At 34.1% G+C, this 22635-nt stretch overlaps 1 protein-coding gene across 2 annotated transcripts in view; it reads left to right on the forward strand.

Annotated features, from left to right (window-relative positions):
- LOC145688938 (uncharacterized) overlaps positions 1–22635 on the forward strand; it is a 344877-nt gene that overhangs the window by 158499 nt on the left and 163743 nt on the right. For both annotated transcript variants that reach the window (XM_081763105.1, XM_081763106.1), the window contains 3 exons: positions 5108–5354; positions 5999–6112; positions 15594–15767. In XM_081763105.1, the coding sequence (XP_081619231.1) occupies positions 5108–5354; positions 5999–6112; positions 15594–15767 (535 nt within the window). The remainder of the gene's footprint in view (positions 1–5107; positions 5355–5998; positions 6113–15593; positions 15768–22635) is intronic.

Consider the following 22635-nt stretch of genomic DNA (forward strand, 5'->3'; position numbering starts at 1 on the left):
TTAAAAGAAATTTCAGTCTTCTGAAGACGTAGAAGAAGAAGAAGAAGAAGAAGAAGAAGAAGAAGAAGAAGAAGAAGAGTACGTACGAAATATACGTACGCAAGTTCTTCTGATGGAAATAGATAACTTAATCGTCGTAGAAGGCATGATGATCATGAGAGTAAGAAATGAGTCCATAAGGAAGAAAAAGAAAAAGAAGACGATGATGAAAGGAAGAAGGAAGGAAAACATAACGAAGAACTCAAACATAATGAAGTAAGATTACGAACAGATGTAATTGCCAAAGAAGAAGGAGATGTAGTTAATGAAATTCAAATAGCGGAAGAAGAAGAAAAATGAGAAAAGATGAACGGAGCTGTAGTAGAAGAAGAAGAGAAATTAAAGAAAAAGGATCAGAAATATTAGAGAATGATAATAATAGAATGATAGCAAAAGAAGATGCATCAACCTGTATATAGAAAATTAAAAGGTTTTTGCAAGAAGAAGAAGAAATGATATCCGATGAAGAGTTAAGAAATGTAAAATTCTGACAAATAATGAAAGAGAATTATAATGAAAAAGAAAAATGCAGAAGAGGAATTTTACCTAAAATAAATGCAGCTTCTCAGATATGACATATTTAACTCTCATACTCTGCATTTGTTTCAATGCAGTTGCCATTACATGGTGAAAGATTTGAGTCCGCCACGATACACAAATTGTTTAAAGTTTTAAATTAAATTTTGCATTACAAAAATTGGTCTGTAAAACTTTAAAATTGCTCTTTTCCGGTGGACACAAGATATGCAAAAATGTTGCAAAAGGTACCACCACAACTATATAGCCCGCCCACATTTATTTCTTCATTTGTTTGAATAGCAGAATAGTTCTAAAATTCTGAGATCGTTAAAATGACACTTCTTCGCTTTTTCTCTTTGGTACAAAATGATTCTTTAGTTTATTTGAGTAGAACAAAGGACAGGAAATTGGGAGCTAATAAAATGGTCCATCTTCGCCTTTTTAGTTGGTACATAACCTAATTTGCCACCAAAGTTTACTCCTTCGTTTGCTTGAATAGCGCAAACAAGTACAGAAATTCTGAGCTAGTTAGAATGGACCTTCTTCACTTTTTCTGATTGGTACAAAATTATAAATTCATTTATTTGAATAGCACCAATAGGTACAAAATTGTGAGATAGTTAAAATGATACTTCTCGGCATTTTTCTCGTTGCTACAAAAATAAATAGAACACCCAAATTTATTTCTTCGTTTTTCTGAATAGCCAAAAAAGGTATAAAATTTTGAGCTAGCTAAAATGGACCCTCTTCACTTTTCTTCTGGTTGTGTAGAAAACTAAATAGACCAAACAAATTTATTCCTTGGTTTATTTGAATACCACAAGGAGGTACAAAATGCTGTGTTATTTAAAATGGCCCTTCTTAGCTTTTCTAGGTTGGTACAAAAGTAAGTAGGACACTCAAATTTATTCCTTCCTTATTTAAATAGTCCAAAAAGGTATACAATCCTTAGTTAGTTAAAATAATACTACTTGTTTTTTTTCCTAGTTGCTACAAAAATAAATAGAACACCCAAATTTATTTATTCGTTTATTTGAATAGCCAAAGAAGGTATACAGTTCGGATCTAGTTAAAATGGACCTTCTTCACTTTTTTCTGGTTGGTAGAGTACTAAATAGTAAACTGAAATTTATTTCTTCGTTTATTTGAATAGCACAAAAAGGTACAAGACGCTGAGTTAATTAAAATACTTCTTTGCATTTTTTCGTTGCTACAAAAATAAATAGAGCACCCGAATTTATTTCTTCATATATTTGAATAGCCAAAAAGTTAAAAATTCTGAGCTAGTTAAAATGGATCTTCTTCACTTTTTTCTGATTCATAGAAAACTAAATTGGCCGCTCAAATTTATTAGTTCGTTTATTCGAATAGCCGAAAAAGGTAAAAAAAACATGCTAAGTTATTTAAAATGGTCCCTCCTCTCTTTCCTTAGTTGGTACAAAACTAAATACGGCACTCAAATTTATTTCTTCGTTTATTTCAATAGCCCAAATAGGTATAAAATCCTGAGTTGGTTAAAATAATACTTGTTTGCATTTTCTCTTGTTGCTACAAAAATAAATTGAATTGCGAAATTCATTTCTTCGTTTTTTTGAATAGCCATAAAAGGTAAAAAATTCTGAGTAAGTTAAAATGGACCTGCTTCACCTTTTTCTGGTTGGTAGGAAACTAAATAGACCACTCAAATTTATTTCATCGTTTATTTGAATAGCACAAATAGGTACAAATTGCTGAGATATTTTAATTGGTCCCTTTTTGCTTTTCTAGGTTGGTAAAAAAAATAAATAAAGCACTCAAAATTATTTGTTCGTAAGTTTGAGTAGTACAAAGGTGCAGAAATTGTGAGGTAGTTACTATCTTCCTTCTTCGCTTTTCGTGGTTGGTGCCAACCAAATAGAAAACCAATATTTATTCCTTCGTGTATTTGAAAAGTACAAAAAAGTATAAAATTCTCAGCAAACTAAAACAGAGCTTCATCGATTTTCTGATTGATACAAATTTAAATAGGTCACTCAAATTTTGTCGTTCGCTTATTTGAATAGTACAAAAAGGTCTGAAATGATGAGTTATGCCGAATTTTAAAATGTCGCTGTATTGGTGGTTAAAGTGTCTTAATTTTAAAATGGCTCTTCCTCGTTCATTAAATAGTACAATTTGTTTGGAAATACAAAATTTCAAGCTAGTTAAATTCGCACAACAGCAAGGAATTTTCTCGTTGGTAGAAAAAGGTACAAAATAGAACAAAGTTCTAAGCTAGTCAAACGTTAAATTTGAAAATATTACACTATAACTAAATTGGTCCATATTAAAAGAACTTCCAATTATGGGACGTTAAGGGACATGAGTTTCATTGGTTTTGTGCTCCATATGTGGGACCTTTGGCCTCTGACCTATGCAAAGCGTATCCGAAGGAGTCTCAATAGAATATATTGTAGGGGTAAAAAAAAACTAAGGCTTACTCTTTTATAATGGTTCATAGGGTCATTAGAAGGGCCAGTCGTTCTTTTGTAAGTGAGCTATACAAACGCCGTTGATGTAACATAACTGAAGAGTTTTTTTTATTTTAAATAACATTAGAGAAAAGAGCTATTCTCTTCTTCAGGTTTCTCTTTTTTCACATAAAATATTTTCTTTCTTTATACTAACAACTAGGAACAGAATGTTAATATGTTGTACTGTTTACTGGTTATACATTGTTAAATATTTGAATTTTGAACTTGAAGTAACACCTATTGTGGTATTTTGTGGTCAATGCTCCATAGGTAAACGTGACAACATAATATAAATATGTTGAAGTGTTTACGAACTATATATAATTAATCTTTTTGTAAAGTGCCACTTAAACTATAAAACCTAAGTAGAAAAAAACAAATATTATATTCGTAATTAGCGTGTTCGAAAATCCTTATATGCCGAATTTCATATAAGGCTAGTTAAATTGTGAGGTAGTTACACACTTTTTAACTTCATTTTAACATAAGAAATATTACGAAAAAATATTACATATACCTAAAGGTTATTTTCGCAACCCCCTAACAATATGTAACATAACAGAGTTAATAACAGAGTATTGCTTATTTGTAAATCTTTTAAAATTGCTACAAAAGGGTGTGTCCCACATAAACTGAAAGACCTAGGTAAAAATAAAGATTATATTCGTAATAAGAGCTGTAAAAGTGAGTATGTGCTATGTCGTAAAGTGTTACATAGGGTCATAGCCTTTCATGTCTAAGCTCTACTATGTGTAATTTCTGCTATGCTGTGTAAGGGTTAAAAAGGTATACTGTTTTATGAGCTCTACTATGTTACATAGGGTTTGCGAAAGGTAGTCATATTCTGTTATCTCTGCTATGTTACTTAGGGGTTGAAAAATAAGCAATACTCTGTTATTAACTCTGTTATGTTACATATTGCTAGGGGGTTGCGAAAATAACCTTTAGGCTTATGTAATAGATTTTCGTAATATTTCTTATGTTAAAATGAAGTTGAAAAGTGGTCTTAAAAGGGAACGACAACACAACAAAAAGAGAGTCATAAAAGTGACCGATAATGCCCTCTGTACACTTTTATCAACACTGAGACAGGGGTCATAAAAAAGATTGAGATTTTGGGGTGTTCAATTTCCCATAGCTGGGCAATGACACTGGGAAGTCGAGTCCTTCGCATTAAGCTTGACATGGGAAAAGTGGAAAATTCATCACTAAATGGGGTCACGTAGGAGAATAGCTACTTACGTCTGTACTCACATAGAACTACAAACTGTCAAATTTAACGTACGTAAAAATGAAATGTCTCCATAGTGTTGTTAGATGCCACCATGTTTTTTGCCAAAGCTTTTGGAGCCCCGTGGTAATCAGTTTGAATTCAGCAACATATGAAAAGCGCCATTCGTAGAGTACTATTTTTCAATGTTCGCGGAACAATCAGAGGAGAATAAATGAAGATGACGAAATAAAAGAAAACAGTTAGCTGGATGTCACCATGCCTTACAACGATGGGCAGAGCTCCGTTCAAGGCGCTTTAAATCATACAGAAGCGCCTGCCAAATATAAGGTCGTCTGTCACCAAAGTATTCCAACCTTGGCCACCTTCGTCACTTATATTGGTAAATCCTTCATTAAATTTTCTGCAGCACTCGCGTACATAGCAATCTCTTATAATGTTTAAGGCGTAATTCTTATTTATTTGATTATGAATTTCGAAAGTATTATTACTTCCCGTCGAATTACATTAAGGGTTCACACTTGGCAGAGGCTTTGAGTATGCTCGATATTTTCTCACCCTCACAACTCAATAGTGATTGAATGTCAGAAACTGTATATCGCAATGGAGGATGGATAACGAGTAGTGAACAATTTTGTCGTAACTTCTTTCATTATTTCACATGTATCTCCTCTGTTAACAGAAGTTGAAAATATAACTCTCATACCTTGCAATATTATCCATTCTCAAATATTATTTTATATCCCGGATACAGAAAAGATGGCGTCACTTCTCAATACTGTGTTTTAATATTTATAAATGAAATTACAATACTTTTATCTTACAGTGTCGTTTGGCAGTTCAGGTAGCCTTATTTTCGGAGGAAGTCTGGTGGCGTGTGTAGAAGTAATTTACTTATGTCTTCAAGAAATGACTCGAAGCCTCATACAATTCTGTAAATCGAGATTTCGGAGAAAGATTACACCTGCATTAAGAAATGAGAGACTATGCTATCGTGAAAGAGTGCAAAGGCAACAAAGGCATATCATGCTTACACTTGGCAGAAATTTCATGGATGATCATAAAGAAGGAAGGTTAGTATTAATAAAACTAAGTAAAATATACAAAAATTATTATTACACTGAAATGATATATTACTGAGCAATTTATTCTGTATGAAAAATTTCCAGTAAACAAATTAATAGGATGTGTCCTTGTTTTAGGAGTTCAGAACTTATATCCAGTTCTCTGCATATTATTAAGTAACAAAATATATAAGTACTGAGTAAAGCAAAGTAGATTTTTTCTTCGTGTAGAGCCAATTTTATTTATTATTCATTTTGGTTTCTCGAGGTAAACTATATTCGTATATAATTTTGCGATGTAACTGTAGCTAAATTCGACATCGTAATTATTTGTTAATTTTATGTTTAATTCTGAGATAAAAATAATAAAAATAAACAATCTTCTCCTGATTTCCTTTCTTGATTTCTGATTAAGTTTCCGGTATAGACTCGCCATTTCTGCTACTTAAAACAATATAAAAGTATTCCTGGTTGCAAGAGCCATAAATGTTTTCTATGGAATCCAATAATATTCTAGACGTATAAATGAAATTAATGTGTATAACCTAACTAACTGTACATAATCAGAGAGATGATTGATTTTTCTTAGAATATCCGATTTTACTTAGTCAAGTGCTCTTATATCAGTTAGTAACTTACCTATTTTATTTTAGGTTTCCTAAGTGTTCCCCTTTACGTGTATTCAAGAATGCAGTTCTGGAATTTGTGAAATATTCATCATTTGATGCCGTCCAGCAGTTTATAAACTCACCGCATGTAATTCTTAGGTTAGTTATGTATTATACATGTAGTATGTAGTGACACACAAATAATTTTATAAAAAGTGCAGTTTCAATATTCAAACTTACATGGTTTAAGCATTTTTGAATATATATTTCTTGCTTTCGATCCTGTTTAAATGTTGTTTTGTTTTGTGTGATAAAAGCTCTTATGTCACTAGATATTATATCGATAATTATTGTAAACTTCGATAATTATTAGATAATTAGTGTGATTATATTATTTCTGTATATTACGGATATGTAGTATAGCGTTCTCACTAAATCTTTATTAGCATATATCACGAAGCTTAAACAAATCTGCAGAAACCTTACAATTAATTCAATGATTTGTAAGAAAGAGAGGAAGAAAATTGTATCAAAAAACAGCAACTGACTCAACACAGTTAGTTATAAGTGAAAAAAACACTTCCAATGATTCACTAGAAGGAAATGTGTTCAAAATGGTAGCCACATTGCCTCCCTGAGCTGCTATGCTGATAGGATGTGTAAAAAAATAGTAACTCGATTGTCAGTAGTAACCTGTGCAATACGTTGGCCTTTCTCTTTCATGAAATCTAGACTTCGAGGCCCCAAGTGCAGCTCATTCAATGGCTTCTGTCACAAACATGTGTCTATCGAGTAGATTTTTATATTTTCCCTTTTCTCGCGTTATCTGCTGGTGGCAATAGCTCCTTCTCGTGATAAAGAAAGATAAAGGCTAGTGAAGGTGTCGGAGTAGGTGAAATCCCAGGAAAAAATCTTCCACGTTTTCCATGATACTAGCGTCATTCCATCTGGTCTTTTCCCTTTTGATCTGTTGCATCCCGCTGGGTCACAAACAGGTGGAAGTCTTCCGACGTGAGTTCCCTAAGGATAATATCATTAACGTTGAAATGTCTTACATGTCTTTCGGAGCTACGCATGCAAGAGAGACTATTTAAACCACTTTATTTGGCTGCTGCACGATATTTAGAACAGTTGTGTGTTTCACATTTCTATCCCTATGCAAACACGAAACTTCTTGTTTGAAAGGCGCAACTCTAGGGCGTGTGATGTAGTCTTGTAAAAATAGTTTTCATTTGAAAAAGAACATAATATGTGTTATAACATGAGAAAGATATTCAAAATTTTTAAACATGTTTTAAAACACATGAAAAACACATTTTAAACATTTTGAACACTTTAAAACATGAATTTAAACATTTTTCAAAATCGTGTAATAACGTATTTATTTATACTATTTTGCTTTTGCAACCGATCTTTTCATTTATTTTATTCTCGTTAAGACTATATTGTGTTGGGTACAGAATATTTCAGTATAGATTAGTAATTCTTAACTTATTTCGTTTCACGACCCCCTTTTATTACACCCTGTTGCAAGTGACGCTCGTAAGTACCTTCCTGGTAGTAATACGCTTTTTAGGTAGATTTTAAAATCTACCGGTATAAAAATTTCACACAATGTATCAATGTACATGGCATAACAAAAGTCCTCACTATCTTTGTGTATTGGGAACGCGTTAAGGGAGATTGATGAAACTTGGAAGTGGTCTCACACTTCAAATGAAACTAGCAAGCATCACGACAGACATCTTTGATTGGTATTCGAAATTTCAAATCAAAATAGAGTTATATTAATGTTTTCAGGCTAGAATTTTACCCGAAAAACGGTTATTTTAGCGATAAACCAAGTTATTTCCGTGTTATAGCTTCTGAAAGTGTTCTAGTTATGCCTTTAGGGACTAAGTTCGTGTTTCGTGGAGGCGGGTGAGATTTTTATTGAAAAATTTAATTACTATTGAAGAACACTGATGCTAATAAAATTATTTTAAAGTAATAAATTTTGGAAAAGTAATGTTTGAACCACAATTCATATTGTGCTATCTTTAGAATATTTTCTGCAAGCTTATGTAATTGGTTGTTTTTCCAGTCATTAAGTTACTGACAAAAGATAACGTTTGGGGCGTTCAGAGCACAATTGATGCAAATCCATTTTCAATAAAGTTCAGTATTGCTAAGCAAATCAATTCTATTTCAAAACGTAATATCTTCACAGTCAAGAGTCCAAAACAAATGTAACTAAAACCATGCGGAAGGTCGTGGGATAGGTTCATATGACAGCAACTAGACAGGCGCCAGTGGGACAGGAGAACAACAACCCCCGTTCCCACTCTGGATTTCAGATTTTGGGGGCATTATGGCAGTTTTCACAACCTTTTGATAAGCAAAGACCAACAGAGCAAGCTTCAGGTCCTTACAGCGAATAAATACGGAGAACATACAGATGATTGAAACTGGAAAGTTGCTTAGACCCAATTTCCAGAATTTTAAGCAGGTGCAAAATTCGAAAGTAGAGTCACCTTTGAATCCTTGAGCCAAAAAATATACAACAGAGCAATATAGGTCTTTAGCTCCTTACGGCCAACGGAAATAGAATATAATTGATGAAAATCCGTACATATTCGGAGTAAGGACTTGAAAGATTTATGTTGGACTTTGCGCAGCAAAACGTTTCTAAATCTGCATTAATGCACCCAAACTCTGAAATTCAGTGTAAGAGGTGGACGACGACCTCTAAACGAACGCCCCGCTCTAACGGCAACTATTTAAAATTATAGATTGCATCTTGTCATGTAGTTTTTCTTTCTTTCATCTCGGCTTCGTGGTTGTGAAAATATGACGTTTTCCGTCTGTGTATTCTTTTGAACCAATCTGGTTTTATTTAACGTAATTATGAATCATTAACTATGGTATTCAAGCTTGACTTGTTAATCATTAACATGCTGAGCGTAAACAATATAATGTTAATATCTTAAATTGATGAGCAATGAGGAGAAATCAGCCTTTCTGCCCCATTCCATCAACGGCCTTCTCTAGCAGTTGTTCTATGAAACTCTAGTCCACACTCTTTCACATGATTTTTGTTTAATTTATTTCGTACCCTTGGCTACGAATATATTACGTTTGCTAAGCAAAAGTGAACCTTTGGGAAAATGGACTTGGATCCCTTGTGCTCTAAATGCCACATATATAAAAATATTTTACGAAAACTGAGTTGGAGTCAAATTTATTCTGCAACCCAAGTTTGTTCGAAACGCATAAAATCAGTTTGTTTAGTTTGATTACAGTCTTGCATTAATAGTAAGGCTATATCAGACAGGGCTTTTTGTTTGAAGTGGGATCCGAAACACTAATTTTGAAATTTTACGTCGGATCGTAGTCAAGATCTATACAGTAAATTCTGACGTCTTGTGCCTCTACCCTCAAAATCTAATGTTCAAACACAGAAAATTGCTCCCTGTAGCGCGGTGCATACGTACTGACATACGAATAAATTGAGATCAAATTGTCCCAGGCACTGTTGTTCGGCACTGATGTTACAATAAGTATCACGCTTTAATGGTTAGTTACGCTGGCAATTGCCATATCATGCGCTTTTTCGCCTGGTCTCTTCATACAAGCTATTCTAAAGTGTAAAGTTTTCAAGAAAATTTAGAACTGAGGTGAGGAAGACAAACGAAATAAAATTTTCATAATATAATGGAAAAGATATTGTCGATAAAAAATTAATTCTTACTAACGTTAGAATCGTCAGAGGCAATTTTCGGATCAACAATTTTACCATTTGTTTTGGTTTTCAGCTTTTTCACAGCATTGGAGATGAGAAAGAGAGATGAGAAAGCGAGAAGTATGGCATTGTCTTCTTGCCTGTCTGCGACTTTTAGTACTTCAGGGTTGTATGATTTGATGATCGGGTTGTCCAAAACTGATTGTGAACTTCTGCCGATATTTCAGGGGGACTTAAACCAGCTAGATTAAATGAGTTATAAATACATTCTAGGATATCAGTTTCTATGAGAGTCTCATCTTTCCGATTGAGGATATATTTATTAGTTATATATCAAATCAAAAGCAGGTTCTCTATATTATATAGGTTAGCATTAATGGCTAGGCCTGTCGATGACTAAATATTTTTCAAATGTAAATCTGATGCGCATGTAAATATTTCAAAATACTCATTGAACATTGCAGAGATGTAGATATTCATAATATATTTTAATATATTTTATGATTTCCAATATATGGTAAAAATAAAACAGCTGTATATATTATACATTATAAACAAAGACATGTTTCCTTGCTTGCTTTTTCAGGTCCACTAGATCTTGTACCACATACAATTGCTCCACGTACAGTAAATTCATTAATTGAATACGCGTATTCTTATAGTAATTGGTTTTGTTTCAGCAGCAACAGTCAATTCATACATTTATTACAGTTACACTCCTTTTTGGTAGCTACGTAGTCATTTTGCCCCAACGACGGTTACTCGATTTGCAATTACGGGTTTCTTAGTTTTGCTAGGTGCGCAAATACAAGTATTAAAAAAGCGATATGAATTCTAAACATTATACACAAGTCTCCTAATATAAATTCTCAAAACGAATTGATAATTGTGATGTGTTTGTAGTAAGCATATTAAATAATATTAAAGTTATATTGATATCCAACTTTTATAAAATGTTCAAGATAGAAAATCTTCATTTAACAAGCTATAGCCGTAAAGTATCCATTAAAAATCTAAACTTATTTAGGCCTTGCGCTACGCTTATTACCAGTTAATGGTTAATACAACCCATAATCATTTATTTTAACACGATGTAGATACGAGTAATAATTATAAAACATCACGTATACTTTTATCAATATATACTTCTGTATTTTATTGTGTCAAATTCCTTTTTCAAAGACATACAAATAAATAAATATATAATTTACAATAGTGATACCGATCTTGCTGATTCTTAGGGTCATAGTAAATTCCGATACATAATTTACAATAACTGTTGTCCTCCAAATTTAAATAAGACACTGCGGTTACTACTGAATGCTTAATAGAGAATGCCAACGTGTTTTCGCTTTAACTTGTCTAATATGACCCCATTAGTTAGTCCAACGGAAGCCAATAATCGTTTTCTTTTATTACCTGAAGCTTGTGTATGAGAATCAAACATTAATTCACGAAATTAAGCTTTGACTTTTAAGTCAAACTGGTTGAAGCCATTTGTTTATTAGTGTTCTCCTGGATCGGTAAGACTGTCGTGAAGGCGTCAATTTTTCATGAAGTGAACAGGAAAATTTCGTCCTTAATCAGAAAGGTCAATTGTATTTCTAAATTCTAATTCATTGTACACTACTGTTTCTTGCAATACCGTTGAACCTTGCATTGAAAGGCAGAAATTTAATATCAACTAAAGAAGATTTCTGGATTCTTGTTTGTACCAAATGCATGTGTCTTCTGCGAGTACTATGTCTTCGGGATTCAAACTTATGCTTCGTACGATTTCCACGCTTCTGATGTCAGAATCTTATGGATAAAAGGTGCTGCAATATCGAACAATTTTAGGCCAAGCAAATCGATTTACTGGATATAATCCACTTTTTAAAACGTTTTGCACAATTTCTACACCTGTGCATTTGGTCCACACGGGAGTGAAAACATCACCGAATTATAATAATGAGAAATTTGGTGACGAATGATTAGAATTCAAAAAGTGATTTGAATACTGCATTCAACGGTGTGAAAATATTTTGATAAGAGATTGTATAACATAGCAGTATTAGGATATAAGAAGAACATGTAGCTTTCAGGTGTATTTTTTAAAAATATTTTAAGGCAACTGAGAATGTAGTATAGGCGTATGTCAATCCAAAAGAAATACACCGTGACAACGAATGGAGTGTTTACGAAAATGTTTCTCAAAATATATTTACCAGAGATGTTCACATCGTATACAATAAACCGTGGAACGAATCAATAGTTTATTGAGGCATTTATCCTTCTTTGCTCTCTGGAAAACACAATCGATGGTTTTAATTACCCAGAAGCGCCGCAGCGTGCTGAAATTAACACATATTCACTTATTACAATTTGCACTTGTAATACTGTATATTTTCTTTCTAAGCAGTGACTTTTATGGCTCATTGTGTATGGTAAAACTACTTTTATGCACGTTATGCATTTTATGAGGTTGAGAACTATACTTTTAGGGGTTGTTAGTGATAGTGCTCGCAATTTTGAAACTCCTTTTACGTTACGAATTGAGAGATTTTTATGTCTCTTAAGACGGTAGAGAAAACAGTCAAATCTTGTTATAGATGTTTCCATATTAAACCCATTAGAGATGTTGATTTTTGGAAGAAAATCTAAAAGATAAGTATCAAAACTTCCTTACCGAAAGAAAAAGTGACTTGCTTCCTAAGTTTAATAAAATACTTTCAAGTTCACCATCATACTACCTAAATATTATTCCCTGTCTACTTTTAGCTTAACAGGGGTCCTTTTATCTGTGTTTAATCTCTTAATTCCTCTTTGATTGATAGGAGGAATATGAAATATTGCAGCAATTTCATTTGTTCCATCTCGTTAGCCAGAATAGCGCCCATGAGTAGTTTTATATCATATTGACACCAAAAACCATAAACTATTTTGTTGACAAATTTTAACCAAATGCACTGTAGCACATTAACCACTTGCCTTATTAACCCGAGTATAGTCGGAATCCTGTTATGTATAATATATTATTAACCCGAGTTTACTCGTAGGATCTGTAACAAACGTTTGCATTTTTCTGCGAACCCGAGTATACTTGCTACAGAGTTAACTAGGGATAAAAATGTTAAGGTTTTTGTTAAAGTATTTATGACGTCTTAGCACCGTCAATTATATATATTTTGTTTCAACCGTTGTTAGTGGCATTAAGAGTACATTCCAAAAAGCAAATAAAGAATGTGTAAAATAGGTAAAATCTTTGTGACTAAAATATGTAAGCCAAGCGGTTAATAAAACAAAAGTAAACCAACTGAATATTGAACGGAACTACTATGGTCTATACTATTATTCTATGTATATACGCATCTGTCAGATATAAAAGAAATCTTCACTATAGAACTTGAGAGAATGTTTCAATTCTAACAATATTCTAATTCTAATTCTAATAAGAAAAATCAGAGTTCAGAATGCAACAACATATGAGAGGCTAGGTCTATCAACGGTGGTTTTGTGTTGGGAAAAACGTGGTTAGAAAATGGGTTCCACTGGACACACTTTCGGCTTCCTTGTTCGATGTATGCTGTTTTCTCATTCAAATGGGAATCTATAACTTCCCTGTGTGCTTCACCATGTTAGATGAACAGCAGGAATTGGTCGCTATTCGGAATGATTTTCAATTAGACATAGAAATATCGACGCCTCAGGATCCTATTGACCCAATTCTTACTTTCTAAGTACGGTTAATTTGTAAGCAAGAGTTCTAATTGCGATTCCCTGTGAGTACTATCTCTTTAGACGGAAGACGTGAAATTATTTACGTTTATAGAAAGATTGTATTTGCAAGCTTTTAAGTTGATTGCTATGAGCACATACATTCCAAGTACAAAGGGTAATTGTAAGAAGGAACAGACATGTAATTTTTTGCGTGTAGTGTTATGCTTAAATCACATTTTCTCTGGGTCAAATGAAACCGAATTCGTTTTTTGACTAGAGAGTAGACAGAGACCATTAGATTTCCGTTCCAATCTATAGATTATGTTTGTATATAGCCATGAAACTGGGAAGGCACCGCTAGTTAGTAATAAAAAAATAAAAAGACAGAATAATAATTTTGAAAATTTATTTTTTGTGTATATAGAAACAGGGCTAACTGATTACAATCAATAGATCGTCTGGACCGTCTGGACCGTCCCTCATTGATAAGGGGCACCATATGCCAACTTTGGCGTGGGACACCCGAGTTCGACTTGCGGTACGAGCTCATGTATTTCAGGTTTCAAGTTAGACTGTAGGTCCAGGTCTCATATAGACATACTTGATCTCCCTTACCCATATATCACTAGAAATTAATGTTTGTTAACACACACACATTCTTTGGTTCGCGGAGTTGGACAGAAGATATTTAGCTTTAATCTACCAGTTTCAAATTTTGTACATTACTTACACACTTACCATGGAACATAAAAATGTACCGGGGACATATCATCATACGTCACTGACCCGCACTATGATGACATCATCGAAACGGCCGCTGAGACAAAAACACTAGATTCTTTTAAAAATTTACATGTCGGTTACTAATCATGCAATTGTATAGTTTTATACACCATTGAAAAGCTATAATATTATATATATATATATATATATATATATATATATATAGGGAGAGAGAGAGAGAGAGAGAGATACACAGATATATAGACAGACAGACAGACAGACAGACAGATAGATAGATAGATAGATAGATAGATAGATAGATAGATAGATAGATAGATAGATAGATAGATAGATAGATAGATAGATAAATAGATATAGATGTAAGCGTGTATGTTATTTTTTCCTTAGAAATTAACAAGAAACATTTAGTGGAACATGAAAAAAAGTAAAATAATACATCTACAATTTTTATAACATGTGTATTTGCAGAAAAAAGTTCCAAAAGGGAATCTACTGAATCTTATCTAAGAGAACTTACTTTCCATGAAGAAGACATATAAGTGACATAACTACTGCAACGGAGACCAATAATGCCAACAATGCACAGTGTATAAAAAAGCATGTTCAGTCGTGTAATGCCCTAATCTCACTATGTCATTATGCACGTCACGCACTGAATGTCGGGTCCCTTACATTCCCGTATATTTGAGATATTTCCTCACTAGATATCACAAATTGAAATAAAAGAACGTGCGTGTTAGTGGCAGAAGAAGCGTACAGCTTACAATATGGATTTGAACGGTTAATTTAAAACCTTTCATTTTGAGGTTTCTCCTCAATATCTCACAAACAAGTTCAATATGTATAACGTCTATATAACCTTTTTCTTTTGCTGTATATAAGCTTTCTAGCGGTTTATGATAATTTACAATTAATTGATTGGTAACGAAATACAGCCTTTAGAGGTCCTTCTGCCCCAGCGGCCATTTCGATGACATCCTCAAACTGGAGTCAAGGACCTCTGAGAAAGTGCCTCGAGGTACTTTTGTGTTTCTTGGTAAGTGTATAAGCAATGCACAAAATTTTATACTTGCAAACGAAGTAAAATATGTTAATGATTACTGGCACAAATTCCACAGATGTCAATTAGGTTAGGTTAGGCTACAACGCTTACTTAAAGCTACAACGCTATCAAATTACAGTGAACTTTATATGTTGTAATCTTCACATAATAAAGGATTCTTTAACATTTTGTGTTAGCATTTGAACATAGAGGACTATCATCCTCCCCAATGAGGACCTTGAGTTTTAAACAACCAACAAATACTCTTTTATAACTATAGCACCCTGCAGATAGTCTATTGACATATTATTACTGTTCAAATATATTGTGATGTGACATTTCATCCTATACAGTGAGCGGATAATAAATAAGTTGGAAATTTTAATTTGTTTTGCCAAGGCTCATATATAATACAGCACATATTTTTCTTTCAGATTTCTCTGGGTATTGGTTTGGTCTTGTTTTGTAGTATGTGGAATATTGGCTACCTTGTCCCTATGGAAACAATACTACAATAGTTCTGTTATTTTCGAAGTTGAAGAAATTGACCACACGCCACAAAATGCCCATTTCAAGATTTCAGTCGGTTTCTGCATTGCTGAGCTAATGTAAGTGTTAAACGATTAATGTAATTATTTTTTTACCTGACACTAAGGGCATCAGTAGACAAAGATTGCGCTAGCGTTCAACAGATTACATGAAATATATAGTTTTCAATAATTATATATGAAAATGGTGATAATGTTTCTTAGTAAATATGTGAAGTTTACTGAATAATTTATACCAGTAGTTTGGCATTTAGTGTCACAGTAATTCAATATATTACGTAATACGCACATTATAGTTAGCCGGTTCTCAGCGCTTCGTTCAAAGCAGTTAAGATTGTCTCTCTACGTATAGAACCAGTAGTTGTTTATATGATATTTTAAAGCTGGAAAGGAAGTTGTTTACGCTAGAGTTTCAAAAATAATTCTTTAAGAAATATATATATCTTAAATCTAGTGTAATTTTAAAGAAAAAAAATAGTACAAATATCATTCATCAATAGAAAATAATTCTGTCAATTTGCAGTCTTAGTTTGTTTTTCAAACAAGCATCTCGTTTCCTGTTAGAAAGGTAAATTTATGTTGCGCTGGCACAGACGAATATAAGGTTCACTCCTGGTGATTTTTTTCTTGTTGTTGATTTTCAAAGTGATGGAGATATTCATTGTGGATTGTATTGAGAAGCCAGATGGGATGTAGAAGAGCGCTTCTTACTATTTATTACCGTTTAGTTTCTATGGTGGAAAACATTAAAACCGAAAATAATTTATTTGAAATATTTTTGGTTTGAATAGAAAGTTAATGGAGAGATGGAACCTATTCTTGGAGCGCTGAGCTTGTTGCGGAAAACCGCATGTCGTTATCGCTTACCGTGTTTGCTCTGATCGGATGGACAAGACTTCATAACAAGATAAGCATAGCAAGTATAATAATTAGTTTAATGTCAAGTGCAATCGGAAGTTAGGCAAAACCCTGAGAAAATACACGCATGCAACACTGTTCACTACTGTATTGCGCAGAATTTCATCAAGAGGGAGAGGTCAATCTCCCAAATTCATATTTTTCAGGAGTTCGGCATACATACATACATATCTGAATTTGGTATTTATTAGGTTTTCATAATAAAACTTGAATTGCCGATCGCATTAATCGTCATGCTGATAAAATTTCTATTTAATTTTTAGTCAGTGTTTCATTTTTTTTAATATTCTTACACTCTATATACAGTTCCCTTAGCTTGCCCTCTAAACGGCCTACCTTTCCTTCTGCCGATCACGAAATATCATGATATTATGATCTCGAAATATCAACTGCAAACCGAACAACTAAAGTATGACTTTGTATGCACTGGAAGAATTTCAGTGATTTTTACAACCTTATTCTTCTTCACAAATAGTTAGCTCACGCCTAGACTGCAATTCATAGAATGCATTAAAAGCACTACCACTTGACAAGTAAGAGTAAAACAAGACACGTAAAAATTGAAGAAAGCATGAGGTGATATAAGAAGGTTAAGAAAAGCGGGTTCTTAATAGTGGCCGTAATAATAATAATAATAATAATAATAATAATAATAATAATAATAATAATAATAATAATAATAATAATAATAATAATAACACAACTCATTCATCGTTATCTTAAATTGAAGATGTAATATCTGGAGTTATAGGAATTAAATGTCTATTTACTTCAGTAACGTATACAGTGCGTCTCTTTCCACTCAAGACTGAGAGATCTGGGCATTATTCCAAATGCTGCAAGAGCTGCTTCAGAGGGAACCTACTTGATATTGGCATAATATTCCATTACAGAGTAGAATTTGTACATTATTCTAGATTAAAATTAAAGTTAATAAATTAGTACATCTGAATAAATGCTCGTTTCCATTCTATTAACATTTAGACACTGTACACTCAGCAGATAAATATCTTTTGTTTGGCTTAAACGTATTTGCTGAGAACACTAAATCTTCCCTTGGCAACACAGCTCGACTGTGGAGTTAATTTTTCCTCTCCTCCCTCTGTTGTCCAGTAGATGAAACATATACAAGCCCATGCGTTATGCGCGTATGCTCCTACATTCGACACACTATTGGGGCCATTATTTGGTATCCTCGTCGCCAAATGTGCCTTTACATCGCCGTGACGGGTATGTGATCGTGCGGTACTCCAAGAAAGGGATGCTTGCAAAAGAAATTGTGATTAATTTTGAAGAATATTTATTTTGACTAGGGAAGTAACGTAGGTATAGGGAGTAAAGGCATATGTTTGAAGTATCAGCACACTGTTATCTCTGAAGATGCGCATTCTCAGTTTTTCAATTTATTGTGTTATATGTTAAGTTAATAACTGCTAACAACTTCTACTACTGCTTTTCACTCATCAGGAATTTACTACGACATGTTCGTAGGACACTTTTCTAAGACCTAAATGTGTGTGTGAATTATTTCATTCGTCTCACTGTCCTTATTTGAGAATGGGAAAAGATTACACTGAACGTGAAGATGTTACGCTGTCGTCAAGCAAGAGCCGTAATAAATGTAAATAGGGTTCTTATTATTAAATGAAACACACAAGTATTTATTCCGTGTATAGCACAATGTAATACAGTAACTAAACAACATGATAGTCACTATCGCCCGCAGGATTTTTTTTCCAATGGGGATGGGGGCAAAAGACTAATATAGAGTTTTTCGATTTATTGCCTTATATGTACTAAAAGTCATAACATTTATCATTGATAGTGTATATCGTCTTACTTTCTAATATCGCCACTGTAGCCTATTAGTCAGAACATTAATCTACAGACATAATGTATGGAGAAGGAAAGAGATATGAAAAGTGGCGTAACTAATCTTAGTGCGCCCTGGATCATCGATTTATTCATACCCACCCCCTGTCCTACGCATTTCAGCTGCTGCATATATATATGATTCCATGTCAGAAGGGACCGACAAAAGAGCGAGAAAAGAAAGGCCCGAGTCTAACACCGCCCCGGTAAAAAAGCCTCCTGTCAAAAGAGCAAGGTCAAACGTGGCCCCGCAAATGCTCGAGTCGAAACTGCCCCGCGTCAAAAGGGCCCGGTCAAAAGATCGTCGCAGGAAGAGAGCCAGAGTCAAAAGTGCCCTAAGTCAGAAATCCGTTTCGAAGAGGACCCCACCTCAAAAAGACACGGTTCGGAAGGTCCTCACGAGTGAAGAGGCCGAGTAAAATTGGCCCTATGTTAAAAAAAACTGAGTCAAAAAGGACTCCGCCTCCAAAGTGCACTTGTCAAACCGGCCCCGCGCCAAATTACCCGAATCTAAAGGGTCCCGCGACAAAAGGCCCCGCGTTAAAAGGAGCCAAGTCAAAAGAGCCCCGCGTGAAAAGGGAACGGTAAATACAATTCCACGGTTAAAAAGCCTGAGTTCAGAAGTGTAAGTCAGGAGAAAGACAGAAAAATGGCCAGTGGCGTAACTATTTTTACTGCACCCCGGATCATCGACTTACTCAGACCTGTCCCTGCCCTCCGCATTTCAGCTGGTGAATATATATATATAGTTTTATTTTAGAAGGGTACGGGCAAGAGGGCGACAACAGAAATGCCCGGGTCAAAAGGGCACCGGTCAAAAAAGCCTCGCCTCAGAAGAATCCGAGTCAAAAGGCTCCGCTTCAAAATATTGCAAACATTTCCCAATTTGTACTTAACATATTGATTGTTTTTGCATTTTGGAACTGTGCATAAAGTGTGCAATCAATATTCGTCTCAGAAATAGGTAGTTGGAATTTGTTTTTACATTTTCACATCGCTCGGATGAAAGTACGGTTTGCACTAGTGTCTATGTAAAGAACGGAGGGAAAATGCAATTCTCTGTGTATAGATCTGCGGGGATTGTGACGGGTATAGGCTCACTTTTTCGGACTTAGTTTCTGAACGAGTTTCCAGCTTTTTGTGAACAGGTGTGTACCATTCACATGTCTCCATCATGTATCTAAGGCGGGAATATTGCCAAGAAAGGGTTTTTTGTTAAAATATCATTTTATAATTTTGCCTCTCTGGACCCCCTGTTTCAAAGCAGAGATCCGAAAAGTCAGATAAATACTATTGAGTGGAGTGAATATTTGTCGAAATTTCGATCTTCTAGGGGCAAAAGTAAGCCCGTCAAAAATAATATACCCATAATTCACCAGATTCCTGCATAAAACCGGATATTCGGTAGAAATTTCCTTGAGACATCCCTATTTATCCTAGGATGATGGGTCACACATCATCCTCTTCAAATTAGAACTGCCTTTCAAACGATACCATTTACATGTCTCCATCGTGTATCCAAGGGATGCGAGTCGCGGAAAAAGAATTTTTTTGCTAAACATATTTTTTTTACCTCTTTGCCTCTATGGACCCCCTTGTGTTAACACAAATATCTAAAAAAATTGATAAATACTGCTAGGTGGACAGAATGTTTTTTGCAAAATTTCGATCTTCTAGGTGCTAAAGTAAGTCCGCCAAAATATTAAATATAGGCCTAACAGCAAAATATTTCTTAAAGTTGTGACGTCACCAATTCCTATGTCTCGACACAGAAAGCCATGAAACCATACTTAACGTGTACTACAATGCACCTAGACTTGAAACAACAAAAACCCGAAAGTAAAAAGCTTTATTGTTTCTCTTTTAATCGAATAATGAAGACAGTACATTAGTACCTAAAAGTAGGTACTAGAACTCGAAATGATTAACAATCCACAAGAACTGCCATGTGTTGAAGCCCTCATATCGAATTATAAGTGGATTTCAGGCGCTGTATTCAAAAACAGAAGTCAAGCCTGATGTGTATAAACCCAGCTGACCAACACGTGTATTTGTCTGTGATTCCTTTCGCTGATAGCACCAAAATATTAGGCGTCATTTGGAAACGTCTCATAGCAGACATGTAGACTACAACTTTCGTGCTACAATATGTATTGTGGTTGCCCTTATCCATCAAAAGAAAGCCCGACATGTAAATTGTGCAAAAGAAGTATACATTTTAGATGTTTCTATATTCAGTCGTCTTTGGTTGCTTAGAATACTATTTTCCTTGCCAAAGAAATATCTCTGTATCATACAAAAATACACAGTGCAACTGCTGTGACATTGTCACTCCCTAAGGGTGAGTCACGAGACAGTGTACTTATCAAAATGTCATTGTGGACTTGGTCTTGGAAACATTCAACTTCGGAGCTGCTCGCTGTTCTTACATAGCACGCTGTCCAAAACTCATAATCGGAGTCCATTTCCCGCACAGTAAAAAAAAGCGCAAGGGAGAAAAAATGAAAAGAGAAAAAAGAAAGAAAGAAAGACAGAATACGGAAAACTCTTTCTTATGCAAAGAGCGTTTGAAAACATTTCAAAAGGTACGCTATGACTATTATTAGTTAATTGACAACAACCGATATCGGGGAAAGATACAGGAATTTTTGAGGGGGGCGCAGGTGTAAAAATAAATTGGAGACATTTTTCGAAATGTGGTTCGCTAACTATAACCTTGAACTGGAGTGCTTCATACCTTCTGGATTGAGCATTGAGGAATGTCATGCTGTTCAACACGAGAGAATCCAGGATTACCATAAAAACTTTTTATTATTGCATTATTTTATTATATTAATATTGTTATTTTTCTTAAATTACATAAAGTGCAGTACACTATTTTTAATTTAATTTCCTATTAACATAATTCATTATAACTCTTCACTAATATCGTTATTTTTATACTGCATAAGTACTATCGTGGGATCAGATTTAACCCCATTATTTGTTTTGAAATTAAAATATATTAAAACGTATTACCATTAGCAGTTGATTGTGGGCGTTTACTAGTGCTATACTTTAATGGATTTAAGGTTATTTTCAACGTTCAAATATGTTGTTTTTAACACAGTAGATGTCACCACCGTCCCTAATGTTAACATATACAACTAATAAAATTCAAATAAACAAAAACAAAATGAATAATTCAAAAACTACACAAAACCAAATACAGTCTGCTTAGTGGACGTTACAAAATCTAGTTAATGGTGCGTGCTCTCTCACATATTGTTACTAGTTCCATTGTTAGAGGCCAACATCGTTAAATAATCAATCTACTTTATCTGATATACTTTCTACCAGAAACTGACCACAATTTGCATAATCATTCACGATTGAAATATATAGGGAATGGTACGTGTCGATTTCTCATATTGTTGTTAGTTTCATTGTTGGAGGCCGCCATTGTTAAATAAACAATCAACTTTTTCTGCTACACTTTCTACCATAAACTAACCAAAGTTAGCACACTCATTTACGATGAAATATTTAGGGAATGGTACGTGTCGATTTTACATATTGTAGTTAGTTTCACTGTTAGAGGATACCATTGTTAAATATACAATCAAATTTATCTGCTACACGTTCTACCAGAAAGTGACAAAACTTGGTACACCCATTTACAATTTAAATGTCTAGGGGTCGATTTCACATATTATTGTTAGTTTCATTGTTGAAGGCCACAATTGTTAAATAGACAATTACTTTATCTGTTACAATTTCTACCAGAAACTGACAAAACTTTGCACAACCATTTCCGATTGAAATATCAATGTACGATGCATGTCCATTTCACATATTGTTGTTAGTGTCATTGTTGGAGGCCACCATTGTTAAATGGACAATCAACTTTATCTGCTCCACTTTCTACCAGAAACTGACCAAACTTCGCGTAATCATTTACGATTGAAATATGTAGGGAAGTATATGTGTGGATTCAACATATTGTTGTTAGTTTCATTGTTGGAATCCATCATTATTAAATAGACAATCAGCTTTATCTGCAACACTTTATACCAGAAACTTGCCATACTTCGCACACGCATTTGCAATTGAAATATCTAGGGTACAGTATGTGTCGATTTTACATATTGTTGTTAGT

The sequence above is a fragment of the Thermobia domestica genome, chromosome 7 (genome assembly GCF_964235325.1).
Source record: "Thermobia domestica chromosome 7, izTheDome1.hap1.1, whole genome shotgun sequence".
NCBI lineage: Eukaryota > Metazoa > Arthropoda > Insecta > Zygentoma > Lepismatidae > Thermobia > Thermobia domestica.